Here is a 15106-nt window from a genome sequence, read left to right as displayed (position 1 = left end):
GTATAATGAGCTCTATTACAACCACACTCTTACATCCTAAAACTTCTATCTGTCACAACACACCAACAGTAAATTTTCAGCAGACAACGCCTCTAGCGTCTACCTACCCCACCCCAAGATGTATCAGCTGTCCACAAACTAAGCAATCCTATAGGAATGTATTGGAGAAACAAAAGATCACAAGAAAGCCAAGAAGTACTCCAGAGTGGCAACCCAATGAAAATTAGGAAAACTAGGAGCTCTTTAATCTCTCTAACATCAAACATAAGTTGAGAAACAGGAAGCCCATACTCCACCCATTTTCCTAGTGAACTCTTGATCATATTTCCACAGAGAGTTCTGTAGTAGAAATTTAGCAAAAATAGACCAGAAACCCACAAATTAAAATCCTTTTGTCCACCACCTCCTAGAACATGTGGATCCTCTATATTCACAAACCACAAAGAGCACAACTATCTCATGGGCACTATAAATTCCATTCGAACCTAGAACACCAAAAGATCCAACTACCTCATCTACCAATACCCTTAAGTGCCGAAGAAAGCTCTTAGAAAATAGAACATTGCAAACCAGAGCATCTTTCTGAAAGTTGATCATGTTACCCTCACCAAACTCATACCTAATACAACTCTTGACGTAATTATCACTGGACCCTGATAAGTGACTCGACAACGTAACTGAAGTTACCAAATCTCAAGCAAAGTCTGAATTGCATGCTTCACACGAGGAAGATTTGAAAACTTGCATTGCGAGGAAACCCATAATTGCTTATTGTTTGTTCTCTTAAATAGTTAAGGAAGCCCCACAATATCATCCAATTCTAATGCCCGTCCACAAGACATCAACAAGCTAATGATACGATACCGCTTAGCACACATATCATGGAACCAATTCTCAAATTGAATCGTTCAAGGGACAACATCAAAAGTCAAAACCTTTAGAAATGAATGATCACAAAAACAATTGCCCTCAAAATGAAACCTTAAAAAAAGGACAAGAATGAACTCCCATAAAATATTAACTACCAAGAAATGAAAATAATTGATAAAAAAATATCCATGATTTTCACATGCCATTCTCAAACTGCAACTTCCACAATTTTCAGGTTCTCAAATCCTCCCACAATCGAAACTACTAAAAAGCCCTTAATTATCAAAATGTTATTCGTTTTCATCATCACGTGTGATATGTCACAAAATGCAGGTACAAATCTGTCAATAAAAGCAACAATCAACCCAAAAAAAAACACATACATACTTCAAGAATCCAATCAAAACATCCAAAACACTGAGATTCACCTGTTCCCATCATTCATATCTTCAGCTAAAGAATTCGAACTCAAAGAAGCATGGACCTTCTTGTTAGGGGCACGAGAATCAGAGAACATTCGACGGAGAACGGAGAAAGCTGAAAGAGCAGTGAAAGCAAGCCATAGGCGACGAGCACCAAGACCAGGAGGCACAGTCCAAGCTAACCTGAACCTACTCTTTAGGCCCAAAAAGATCAAACCAGTCCACCTTGGCCTCCACGACCAACCGATAACCAGGCCTATCATCACTGCCACCCAAATGGGTACAGAGCATATCAATACGTCAAGAAAGGTCTCCACAATGAGTGGGTTTCTCAGGAATTGAACCGCGTCGCTGTTTAACCAGTCCATGGTGCAGAAAAAGAGGGTTAACAAAATGGAGAAGGATTTCAAGAATTGAGACTAAAAATGGAGGAAATGAAGGAAATGGAGACATGGGTTTTGGAGATCAAGTGGAAATTTGGGTCGGGTCTTAAGGCGCCATGGATATCTGAGAAGAGAGATTGGTCCGCCCGGGAGAGAGATCCAGGGCGCCTGGAACAGAGAGATAAGGGACAAAGAAGGCGGGTTTTACGTAAAAATGGAGAAGAAGAAAAAATCTTTTTTTTTCAGACTTATTTGGCCACCAATGTTTTTCTATTTTCCACGCAAAATGTGGTGAAAGTCTTAAGATCTCAACATTTATAGTGAAACACCTGTGTTTTGGGTGGCATCATTAAAATAATTAATTTCCAAACAGCCCCCTCTTATTTATTTTTATTCTTAGGTAAAATATGATTTCTCAATATTTTTTAAGATGACGATGATATCCTGAGTCATTCCTTCAATGACAAAAACACCTTAGCTCTATAAATACTTTATTTCCAAGTTGGCTCCTCTAAGAGGTAGGCAGCAAGAAACCTATCTCCTTTTCTTAGACAAAACATTATTTAAGCTACAACTAACGTTTTGAAACCGTCTTTGTTGCCTTTTCTTTAATAGATTTTCACTACCGGACTTTTTGTCTCCGAATTGTCAAATTTAGCTTGAAATGAGAAAATGATCTCATGGTCTAGTTGCCATTGTCAAATTTGGCGCCTTCAAATAAAGGATTCACAACCACTATATTCTTTTTCGATGCTGGATCTGGTTTGCACGACATGATTTTTCTTTATAAAGACCTTTGATAGAACGTAATGAAAGAACATAATGTGTATAACTGACTTTAAGTAATCGGTATAAAGTTCGAATTTAATGGCATAGTAAAGCTATAGAAGGATAAAGTCTTAGTACTTCGGGGTGTAAAATGGGAAGTGTTGGGTATTTTGGTCTTTAGTATATCTACACATGTTTGTAAATAAAAGGCGGAGAGTGGAGGAATGGGTTTTATTAATGGTAGGTTCGCTGCGTCACAGCCGTCCCAGCTCTTACGTGCCAACAGCAGCCCAAAGACGACTCATGAGTTGTAACGACCTTTTATTTTTATTTTTATTTTTTAAAAATAAATTAAAAAGAGCTCTGTTATCCTACGATCCTTCCGTATTCATGTGTGTAGAACTTCAAATAATTGTCATTAAATTTGACATTAATTTATAAAAAAAAATCAAATCCTACACCGATATGATAATTTTTTCAAGATTCGTACCAACTCTAATAATGATCATTTGGGTCTTACACATGTCGGTGGAAAAGGGTCCTATAAGATCATTATTCTTTCTTTTTAGCTGAGGCACATAAGACGAGAGATACGGGCGTTCAAGAGAGATTTTTTAACATGGATGGCAATGGCCCGATTGGCCCGGGCCGACCCACCCCTCACAGCCCGGTCCTAAAGGGCCTGTACCACAAAGTGCGGCTCGAGGGCCGAGGCAGGGGGCGGGGTTATGACAGCACGAGTCTAGTTCACCCAGCCCAACCTTTGTATTTTTATTTGTTTTATTTATTTATTTTTTATTCTATTGGGCTTTGCCGGCCCTTGATAGGCCCAACGTTAGGGCTAGGCTTGGGTCAAGGTGACGTGTAACTTTTTTTGATAAGGATGTAGCCCTATGAAAAAAAAAAAATTATAAAAGAAATATACAATGATTTGTTGGATCGAGGCAAGATATCTAGATTTGAAATTCAGAATTTTTAAACTTGAAACAAAAAATCTTCTATTTCTCCCTCACTGTTTCTTTGTCCCAAAATGTTCTCATCATAAGATCGATTTTGGTATTTGTCATCATTTTTTCTGCCACTTTCTTTCAAAAGTGTTTTTTTTTTTATTTTATAATAATTTGTTATTTTTATTCATAGCTCCTATTAGATTAAATGAAATTTTTGGTATTGATTTTACCATTTTTTATATTTTTCTTTTTGTTTTTAGCTTTTTTTTCTTTACTTTTTTCTGGTAGTTTGACTCGGTACCGGTTAGAACCTTTGGCGATTAGTCAAACCAAAGGACCAGGTAGAATAGCACGGTGTATAAACATTGGCTAGAGGACCAAAATGTATATATGCTCCCCAAGAAAAACAGTAGCTAGGAGTACCTTGGTGACCTTGAATTTTGTGTATGTGACCTACGATACTTATCGACATGCCTAAACAAAAAAAGACACGGTTTTTATGAGTCCATTTAGAAATGAGTCACCTCTTAAATTTCTATTTTTTAGATGGACTAACATGGAAATCATGAATATGAAAATATATGAATTTTAGAAATGGGAAAAGTTTATATAAGATTGCAATCTTAAAATGTAAAACTACGGATGCACCTCAAAAATCCATTGGTAAATGTTGTTTTAATGTTGAAAAACCATCTAATTGATCATTTCGTGTCGAGATGTATGATTATGAAAAAAAAAGATTCTGAGTCTCAAAATTGGTGCATCTTACAACATATTATCTAGACCGTCCATTTTCAAGATTTTCATATGTCTATAGATCTACTTTATTTTAATCATTTTTGGAACTTAAAGTTTTATAATTAGATTTGAAAATAGATTTTGAGATAATCTTTAAAATATCTTACATCAAAATTATATGTTACGATAAAATTTGAAGGTGCGCCTTAAATAGATTGTTTAAGGTTACAACCTTATGGAAACCACACCCTTTAGAAATTAAAAATAATTATTCTATTACGAAAACATTTGGACTGTTAATTTCAATTGTTTTTAGATGGATCACCTATTTGCATCTATTTTTAGAATGGATGCTAATACATCGGGACCATAAATGTAGAAATGCAGTCCCCATATCATAAAACAATTTTCTAAACTAAAAAGCCCTAGAATTAACACTATCCATCTAAGTTTGGATAGTCAAATCTCGGGGGCAAAGGATCTCTATATCGTATTTGTTATTATTGAAACTTACTCATCCGATAAGTTTAGAGCGGATCATTGTCCACAAAATCACCCGATCTAACAGTTAACCGCCCTGTTAGATCGGAACCGGCTAGTGGCCGATTCCAGTTTTGGGCGGTTAGGGTGATTAACCGGTATTTAAAAAAAAAGAAAATTAAAAAAAATATGTATAAATTCTCAAAAATAAAGAATTTGACTTGTAATGTATTTTTAAATATTATTTACATTATGGTAAAAATTAAAGACTGTTTTGGTCATTAATATTCACTTCTATATTTTTCCGTATTTTTTAAATAAATTTAAAATAAAACTTTTCCCTTAATTTTCAACTGAATGTGTTTTGTTTTAATCATTTTTTATATGTTTTTCATATTTTAATAGATTTTTTTTTTTTTTTGTATTTTTTGTCAACATTCTTTTCATCACCTTGGACTTACCCAGTTAGAGCCGTTGAAATATGATTCGATTTTACAATCAATAGAATGGATACACATTCGGGAAATCCAAAAGATCTCAATTTCTTTTAGGTGGATTTCTTTTTGAGGGACCAAATGTACAATTTGCTATTGCAATAGCACAATGCACGTGTTAACATTACCCCGGTTTGACTGCAACCCACCTTTGGATTGACATGGCTCAGCGTTCCGAGGCATTGTTGAAGTCCTTTTATCATGAATGAAGGAAAAAGCGTGCAAAAACGCGTACGGTCGCGGTTTCAAACGCCTTTATTTGGAGACTACCCCACCCGCGACCCCTTCTTTTGTTTTCACTTTCCAGAATTGCGCGTGCGACTTCTAACCCTCCACACGAGCAACGCTATTGCTATTTTTAAGATGGATTTTTGTACCATGTTTTTTTTGGTATTTCTTATGTAATGTAATTAAATTTTATTTATTCCTTATTTTATTTGTTGTTATTTGCATTTCAATGTAGTTTAATTTTCAATAAAATTTCTTGAATATAATTTAGCATAATAGAATATTTTGTATTTCAAAATATTTAATTGATAGAAATATTTAATTATGATTAATTCCATTTTTATTCTTCTAATTTTAGAATTAGAATATAAAACTATATATATAAAATGATAGAATGATAAAATAATAAAATATCAAATAAAAGATATTATAAAATCTATTGAAAAGTAAAATACATTCAAATGCAAATAGCAACAAATAAAATTAAAAATAAATAAATAAATTATATTAAATAAATTATATTATATTAGTTGAATAATAAGAATTCAAAAAATAATTATTACTTATATTAAGTCCGATTTTGATAATGTCGGACAGATTAGGAAGTTAAGATGTCTAGACATGTCCTTACTGATAAGAGATAACTGAATACTTCCCGTATTTCCTTCCAGATGTGGGAAATGCCAAATAGGCGGGTAATTTTGGGTAACAAAGGAACGTGAGTTGGGGTGGTTTTGGCATTTTATGTATAGTAAAAATAAATAAAAAAAAATAAAAGAAAAGAAGTAAAGTGGCCCATTTTGTAATGGGAAAGCTTTTTATGTTCCCCTTACAACATAGAAGTTCTATGTTCCCCCTACCATCCAGCCGTTCATTTTTTATCAAGAGAGCCACTCACTGTTTGATCTTAGATCCGACGTCTTAAAGTATTTTATTTTTAGTTTTTTTAATACAATTTTTTTAATATAAAATTTGGTGTGTGTCATCTTCTCATTGGGGTGCACCTATAAAAATTATTAACAATAATTTTTCGATAAAAAATAATGACCAAAATACCCTTTGAAATTTTCAAGGGTACTTTGGTCATTTTATTTTATTGAAAATATTTTTCATTAGTGCAAGTTTAATATAGGAATGGACGTCCAAAATTTGGTATCAAAATAGTTTATAGAAAAAAAATTAAAACTAAAACAATGTAGAGACGTGACATTGTGATTGGGGAAATCTTAGCACTTCATTAAAAAATAGACAGTTGGATAAGGGGAACATAGAACTTCTTTGTTGTAGGGGGACATAGAAAGCTTTTTCTTATGTAATAATGTGTTGAAACCCAGTCCATATTAAAAAAAATTTTAAAAAAGATGCATGGTGTGGGTTCTTATGGCCTAATTTATGCAAAAAAAGTGACCCCTTCTGTAACAAAAGCGTTTAAATCCGGTCCTTATGTAATTTTCCTTTAAAATAAAGTACATCGCAAAAACGTATCGATGAAAGTCATTCTAATGATGGAAAACCCTCAAATTGAACTTCTCCAACTCGAGTTGTAAGGATATAAAAAGAGAAAAAAGATTTCAAGTATTCAAAATAGTCCATTTTGTAACATATTATTTGGATTATCCATTTTCAAAATTTTACTTGTATATATATGTGCTCGATTTACATCTAGAGTCTTTAAATTTAATAATTAGGGATGACAATAGATTTTTAGATCATCCAAAAGGTTTCCGATGCAAGAACTACATATTTTGAGCATAGTTTTGAGGTATTTATTACTTTAATTATTCAAGGTTGATGCCTTACGTAAACCACGCCCTAACATGTATAAGAGAGAGATTTGAGAACAATGGAGAATATGTAGGAAACTTAACACCACCGTAGCTGTAGATGTCATTAAGGGAAGGTTGGTGTGCGTTGTTCTTCCACCCAAATTCTGATGTAAGGTTTCTCATGTAAACCTCACTACACTCATTGTGTGGAAACTGATATCAGATGTTCAATACTACTGCTACACTACCATAAAAAATAATTTATTTCAATGTTCAAACTTCAAAAAAAGGCCTGGACTCAGTACTCGGCAAGACCCCAAGTCCTCATTGTGGCTGAGTGCATACAACTTATAATCCCAAAGTATGGGAACCGGGGGAGTCACCCTATTCCTTGCCAAGCTGAATCTGAGTGGACTTACCCTCATTTTATAGCACCGATCTATTTCCCTTGTCTTGCAAACTCAGTTGCACAACTGCACTTGCGAAGTGCCCTTCTTAGCCAAGCCAATTTCAGAAGATTGGGGAGTGTTGGCATGGAAAATAAGTATTTTTAATTTTTTAAATCTTATACCCAGAAAATTTAACTTTCAAATTTATGAATATATAATTTTGCAGTAAGTAACCAAACAAATATGGGTCTGGGTCATACAATACTTCACCAAACTAATGACGCCTGAGCTAACCATAGTCCTTAAAATTAAGCCCAGTCCTAACTAAACAAAAACCATGAAAGCAAGTCATAATGCATCTCGGCATCATTAGCACGAAAAGAAAAGAGTTCTAACTTTTACAACTAGAAAAGAAAATTTCTTCGTATTACCCATGTGAAGTAAAACAGATGCATACTCAAAAGAAGAAGAATGCAGAACTCTTTCTTCTCAATCAAGCTAGTACCTTTTCACTTCTCTTCTCAATCCTCACAGAAAAACCACCTTCCATCTTCGAGGTGAGACCCAATACATAAACAGCTTTGAAGTTCGAATTTGCGATCCTAATTCTAAACCTCTTGAGCAATGCAACCACAACCGTTTTCATTTGTACAAAGGCCATCTCCTTTCCCATACATATCCTTGGCCCTGCTTGGAACACCGCATATTTGAAACTATCACATGGAACAAACATCCCATTCTCCTTGTCCAACCACCTCTCTGGCTTAAAATCCTCGTAGTCCTTACCCCACAAAGCCTCCATCCTCCCCATAGCATAAGGATGATAACTGACCCTACTCCCCTTCCTCACCTTTGTTCCATCTGGTAAGACATCTTCTCTTGCCGCCTCTTTCGTATCGACTGGAACAGGTGGATAAAGCCTCATGCTTTCATATATTGAAGCGTGAAGATAATTCAAATCCTTAATGTCATCCAAGCCCATATTTATACCATCTTTATGTCCAATTTCTTTAATTATTGCTTCTTCGACATGTGGGTGTCTGGCTAGAAGCCAAAAGAACCATGTTAAGGCAGCGGAGGTAGTGTCCCGCCCTGCTAAGACAAAGCATATCACAATATCTCTGATGATGTCTTCATCGATGCCTGCATTTAGGAACCTTGAGAGTAGATCTTCTACTTCGATGCCTGTTGGTCTTGCCTCTGCTTTCTTTCTTTGAATTAGTTCAATTGCTAGTCCCTTGACTTTATCTATCGATATGCGAAGCTTTCTCTCAGTTCCGATGTCGAATAATCTCTTTAGTTTCCATGACCATGGAGCAAGGGATCGAAACCTCTCAGAACTTAGGGTAGCCGCGGAGTCAAAGGCCTCTGCAAACTCTGACTCGAGAAGAGCGTCCACGTGTAGACAACAGGGGTCCCAACCAAATGCTATGTTGCATATGTTATCAAATGCAAAGCTCTCTAGTACATCTTGAAGGTCTAGGATCATGTTTTCCATGGCTGCCTTCTCTAAGAGAGGAATCAAACGTGTGAAGAGCTCCTCTTCAACCACATGATGGATGAATTTTTTCAAGGATTTGGTGTTGAACCCATGGATAGCAATCTTCCTTTGGAATTTCCAAGGCTCTCCATCAGAATTTACTATGCCTTGGCCTAAGAAATCAGCCATAATTTCCCTACCAAATTGGCCTTTTGGGTAGTTAGGGAACTTAGACTTGAGAATATGCTGCACATTGGCAGGATTTGCAGTAATTATTTGGTGTATGCCTCCTAGTCTCTTTAGGACAATGGTTTGGGTTGGCGAGAGTCTAAGGAGCTCTGTGATCCATTGAGACACTCTATGCCTATTTGCAATAAAGGACAGGGTGCAACCCAAAATTGGGTAGCTTTTTGGGCCTTCAAACACTGCTCCCCTGTTCTTGTCACTATTCCTCCTTTGTTTCTTTTGGTTCATCATGTAAAAACCAAATGATATGAGGTACAAAATTGAACAAAAGAGCAGCTTGTAAGGGAGGAATCCATGATCTTGGTTTAGTATCGATATTAGCATGGTATCAAAAAGAGGAAATTGGCACACTTTCTTTATTTTCTCAGCCTGATCTAAGGCTTGGATTAAAGATACAGTGTAGTTCTAACAAGAAGGGCCTCCATGCAGAGGTGGTAAGGGTCTCAAATGTTACAATGTGTCATCTAGAGTTCCATTCCGAAGCTAATATTTAAAGAAAAAAGATAAAAAAGATTTCAAACTTACAACCAATATTCAGTCGATACAACCAGGGCTGGAAGTTGGTCAGTTAAAAGGCTTGATCACCATTGCAGGCAGACTTGAATCTCTGGCAAATTATGTGAGGTTGGATAAACCAAGAACCCAATTATATGTGCAATGCATTTGCATGTGTAAGAAGCCAAAGGTGGCCATCACTATCATGGTTGCCTAGGAAGTTATGTTAAACATTGGGATTCTCTCTTCCTCCATAAGGAAAAAGTTTATTATATGCCGCTTGGGATCACACTTTAGTCTTTTTCTGTTAGTCTTCACCTGTTCAAAGGATAAGAAGACTGAACTAGAGTGCTTGCTTGCAAAGATATTTTCCCTTTTCTAGTGGGAAGAGACTAATTGGTCCCCAAGGGTCCTAATTGTTCCTTTGGTTCAAGGATTGTTAAAGATCTTAGATAGGGGGCTTTATGAACCTCAAAACTCTCAAATTTTTTTTTTTAACCTCACTCTAGAATTTTCTATTTCTTTTGAACAGAAAAGTAAACTTAGAGCTCAAAGAGTTCACTGGTTCAAGGTTCATAAAATGTCCATAACAGAGCAGGTTGGCTTTTCTATTTCCATTTTATAATGATTACAAGTAATATATAATAATGATAGGAGTAGAGTCGAGGAAGTAGTTAAAACTGATAGTCAAGAAACACCAAAAAGTATGCACTTTCGATATCTTGGATCGATAATCTAGAAAAATGGAGAGAATGAAGACGATGTCACACATAGAATTAGAGCTAGGTAGGCCAAGTGGAGATGTCAAACTGGAGTCTTATGTGATAGCCAAATACTAACGAAGCCAAATAGCAAGTTCTATGGGATAGTTGTGAGACCAGCTTTGCTTTATAGCGTGGAATGTTGGCGATCAAGAAACAACATATCCATAGAGTGATGTAGTTGAGATGATGATGTTGAAATAGATGCATGGCAAGACAAGAAAGGATAAAATTCTAAATGAATACATTCAAGAGAATTTAGAAGTGGCAACAATAGGCGATAAGATAAAGAAAGTAGGCTTAGGTAGGTTGGTCATGTGTATCAAACCCAGTACAACATCTATTAAGAGGTGTGAGTTAGTTCAAGTGGAAGGCTCAAAAAACGTAAAGGATAGGCCCGAAAAGACATAGTTGAAAATATTGAGAAAAGATATGGGGACTTATGGCCTTATTGAATGTATGGCCCTTGACATAACAGAATAACGGATCAGGATTCGAGTAGCTGGCCCCAATTAGTTGGAAAAAGATTTGATGATGATGGTGATGATGAACGATATTGTGACCACGTTAAAATGTACAATTTCGTGTTGGCTAAGATAAAAAAAATTGTCTTAAATTTGATAAGAAAATAAAAAAAGCCTTTTTCTTGCTTCGATCAACTTTGAAACATTGAAAGCCAGCCATAATTTGCTCATCACACAACATACGGAATATGTCAACCCTAGTTTTGGGCCTACTACTGCCCAACACTCTCAGCCATGATCTAGCAATAGGGGAAACGCTAGGAGACTGTAGAAAACCCAAGTGCTAGCATGCATTACTTTTCCAACTACCTAATTTATTTATTTGTTTTGGATAATTCAGCAAGGACACATGTCCCTGGTCGTTAAATAGGGTGTGGGGTTACTACCACTACAACCCCAGCCTTTTTTCCACTACCCAAAATTTGTAACAAAACCAACTTAAACGAAAAGAAGCTATATAAAGCGAACTCGTCCACACAAACTCAAAATAGCTTGCAAAAAAAATGAACAAATTCAGCAATTCTAAGAGAATGACACTTAGTGTTTTAAAATTCAGATTGGTGAGGCGGATTGTTCACCCACAAATCTATGTTGAATTGTTGAATATGCGATCTAGATAGGGTCTGAATCGATCCAAATCAGTGGTCTATAAAATATTTAAAATAAATGAAATAAATAAAAATAAAAATTAAGGGTGGGTTTACTGGGGGTAGGGATTAAAGGGAACCGCAGAAATATTAGACAAATTAAAAAAAAAGAAAGAAAGAGAATTTCATTCCAAATGATAAACATCTCAGTCAATCATGGCGGGTTCGTAGGTAGAATAAATGTCTTCTTTCAACGTCAGTGCTATAAAAAAGAGAAAACTATTCAAATGAATAAGCCCCTGTTTATTGAGAGGAAATTAACTCATAAAGATGGACGTTTTTCCAAAGGGGATCAATAAAATGGTACTCACTTTGATCCCCTTGGCCTTAAACAGAGCATTATAATCATCAAACGAAATGTTGCATTTAGTCAAACTGAAAATGCAAATTAAAGAACAGAGACAAAAAAAAATCAGTGGTAAAGCTAATTTACCAACAAACTTTAAAAGTTCGACAATCATATTTATAGTGTTCTTAAAATTGAAGTCATATTTTTTCAATCCTCACAGGGAAACCACCCTCCATCTTAGCCGTGAGATTAGTTATAAAGACCGGATCAGCGCTTGAATTCGCCATCCGAATCTTGAACCTCTTAAGAACCATGCAAACTATGCCCTTCATTTGCAAAAAGGCCATCTCTTTTCCTAGACAAACCCTTGGCCCAGCTTGAAACACTGGATACTTGAAACTATCAACAGGAACAAACAACCCACTCTCCTTATCTAACCACCTCTCAGGCCTAAACTCTTCAAAATCCTTGCCCCATATGCCTTCCATTCTTCCCATTGCATAAGGATTGTAACTCACTCTAGTCCCTTTAGACACCTTTGTCCCATCAGGCAAGACATCCTCCGTAGCTGCCTCTTTGGAATCATTTGGGACTGGAGGATATAACCTCATGCTCTCGCATAGTGCGGCATGAAGATAGTTCAGTTGCTTCACCTCATCCATCCCAATCTCATTGCTGGACCCGATCTCTTGAATTATTGCTTCTTCGACTTGTGGGTGCCTCTCCAAAAGCCAGAAGAACCATGTCAAGGCAGCTGAAGTAGTGTCTCTACCAGCTAAGATGAAGTTTATCACTATATCAACAATGAATTCTTTGTCCATGCCTGTGTCCATGAACCTAGAGAGCAGATCGTCTACTTCTGAGGTCCCTGATCCCTCACTCTTTTCCATCTTTTTTCTGATCACTTCCTCAGCGAATGACTTAACCTTCTCAATTGAAGCTCTAAGCTCTTTTTCATATCCAGCCCCAAAAAACCTCCTTATTCTCCAACTCCATGGTAGAAAAGATCGAAATCTCTCAGCTGCCAACTGAGTTGCCTTTTCGAAGGCTACCATGAACTCTGAATCAGGAAGAAAACCAGGGTCTAGGCAACATGGGTCCATTCCGAATGAAATTTTGCTAATGTTATCAAAAGCAAACCTCTGTAAGACATCCTGAAGGTCTAAGACCTTCCCTTCAATGGCCGCCTTGTCCAAGAGAGGGATCAAACGAGTGCAAAGCTCCTGCCGAACCACTTGGTGAATGAACTTTCTTAAGGATCTGGTGTTGAACTCATGGCTAGCAACCTTCCTCTGTATCTTCCACAGGTCTCCATCAGAGTTGAAGATGCCCTGGCCTAAGAAGTCCTCCATTAAGTTGGTAGTGAAATGTCCCTTTGGGTAGTTTGGAAAGTTGGTCTTCAGGATGTATTCGACATTATCAGGATTGGCAGTGACCACCAAGTTGCCTCCTAGACTCTTGAGGACTATGGTTTGTGTTGGAGAGAGCTTGATGAGGTCTGTAACCCATTGAGAGAACCTGTGCGAGTTGGCCATGACAGCTAAGGCGGAACCCAGAATTGGATAGCTTTTGGGGCCATTGAAAACTGAGGTTCCATTCTTTTTGTGTCTCTTCTCTTGGGTGGTGATGTAAAATCTCCATGAAAGAAAGCAAAAAAAGATGGAGAGAGCCACCTTGAATAGGAGGAACCCATGTTCTTCATCCATTTCTTCAAGTACTGAGCAACAAACAATTGGCAATTCTTGAGAGAGAAAGATAGAGAGAGAGAGATTTGTAACACAGGGAGAGATGGGACTAAAGCATAATGGGATGAGGCAACTAGCGAGAGAGAGGATTTCTACACAGAGAAATGGGGGTTGGGGTTTTAAATAGGATTTGATGACGTTCTCAAGTCTCTCTCCAAGGCCGTGGTCAAGAAACTACTTGGAGTACAAGGAAGGGGATTGAATATGTTAATGGAGTGAGTTGAAAAGTAAATCAGAGGTTGTAATCGTCATTGCCCACGATGCTATGCATCCAAACAAAGTAGAAGGTAGTAAAGCTCCAGGAAGGAGCGCAGTGAATAGGCACCCCCAGGAACAGAAAAAAGACAAATTAACATGATGCGGCGTCACATTCTCAATTTCACGAGTTTTCTCTGATCACCCATTCAAACCTAATCCAAAACTCATTTGAACCATAAATTACATAGCCGCTGTCTCATGGAAGAATTATGATGCCTCAAAATCAAGGTTTGGAAAACGGACTGGAGATTTGGATTGTCTATCTAGAAAATCAGGTTGGATTCGTGGATCGGCCATCGGAATTGGAGAATCAATCAGTTTCGGCCACAAAAAGAAAATAAAAAATAAAAAATCATTAAAAAAATTTAAAAATCTAGTTTTTAAGGTTTACAAAAAAAACAATAGGACAATTGCATTATAAATTTTCGTTATTTTACCAAAAATACAAAAATAATGAAAACATGTTTCATGTTTGAGTGTTTGTTGAACGTTATATTTATTTCATTAAACTGCACTATAACTCGTACTTTTTATTTTTGTGATCTCATAAAGATAGGGGATCTTGCTTACCCATTTCATATTTTTTCCTTTCCTTGAAAATTAATCTATTGAATTAACTATTTATTTATTAATATTTTATTAATATTTGATTTCTCTAGAGGTGAAATATTTAATTTATCTCTCTAGAAGTGTCATATGTATTTTATGTTTTATTAAAGACCAAAAAACAAAGTTCTTATGAACGGCGAGAGACATTGGACCATTTAAAGGGTTTTGGGTTGTTAAAATAAGATCCACAAACCCAATATCTCTCACCCTTAATAAAAAAAAAACAAAGTTCATATTAAAGGTGAGCGATGGTGGGTCATTTAAACCAATTGGCATTTGTTGCATCGAAATTTTTACCTAAAAAAGAAGAAGAAGTTTGCCCCATTAAAGATGAATAAGGGAGAGCCAAAGATAAATAAGGAAGAGCCAAAGGGAGATACAAAAGGCTTAATACCAAATCGCAAATATAGCCAAGAAAAGGGACCCAAATGACATTATAAATAAATGTGGTTTGTTTTAAAGAAGGGATGGGTTGTTGGGTTTGGTGATAGCTAAATCCCATACCCCATATTTTCTTCTAGAAGAAGGGTATTATTGTAAAAAAAAAAAGGAGATTTTTTGAGA

At 36.3% G+C, this 15106-nt stretch overlaps 2 protein-coding genes and 1 non-coding gene across 4 annotated transcripts in view; all 3 read right to left on the bottom strand.

Moving 5' to 3' along the window:
- LOC18429490 (uncharacterized) overlaps positions 1–1865 on the bottom strand; it is a 34392-nt gene extending 32527 nt beyond the window's left edge. For both annotated transcript variants that reach the window (XM_088861511.1, XM_006838776.4), the window contains exon 1: positions 1299–1865. Coding sequence is in view for 1 of the 2 variants with exons in the window: in XM_006838776.4 (XP_006838839.1) it covers positions 1299–1660 (362 nt within the window). In the remaining variant the exon portion in view is untranslated. The remainder of the gene's footprint in view (positions 1–1298) is intronic.
- Positions 1866–7678: 5813 nt separating this feature from the next.
- Positions 7679–9953, bottom strand: LOC18429489 (cytochrome P450 94A1). The gene has a single exon (XR_016051820.1). It is a non-coding gene; the product is annotated as a cytochrome P450 94A1 (transcript).
- A 2030-nt stretch (positions 9954–11983) lies between these two features.
- Positions 11984–13824, bottom strand: LOC105420258 (cytochrome P450 94A1). The gene has a single exon (XM_011623290.3). It carries the CDS (start codon positions 13634–13636, stop codon positions 12128–12130), a length of 1509 nt encoding a protein of 502 aa, XP_011621592.1. The 5' UTR covers positions 13637–13824; the 3' UTR covers positions 11984–12127.
- Between the last annotated feature and the right edge of the window lie 1282 nt (positions 13825–15106).

The sequence above is a fragment of the Amborella trichopoda genome, chromosome 3 (assembly GCF_054954075.1).
Source record: "Amborella trichopoda isolate Santa Cruz 75 chromosome 3, AtrichopodaSantaCruz75HAP2 v2.0, whole genome shotgun sequence".
NCBI lineage: Eukaryota > Viridiplantae > Streptophyta > Magnoliopsida > Amborellales > Amborellaceae > Amborella > Amborella trichopoda.
This window is presented reverse-complemented; position numbering and strand designations above follow the sequence as displayed.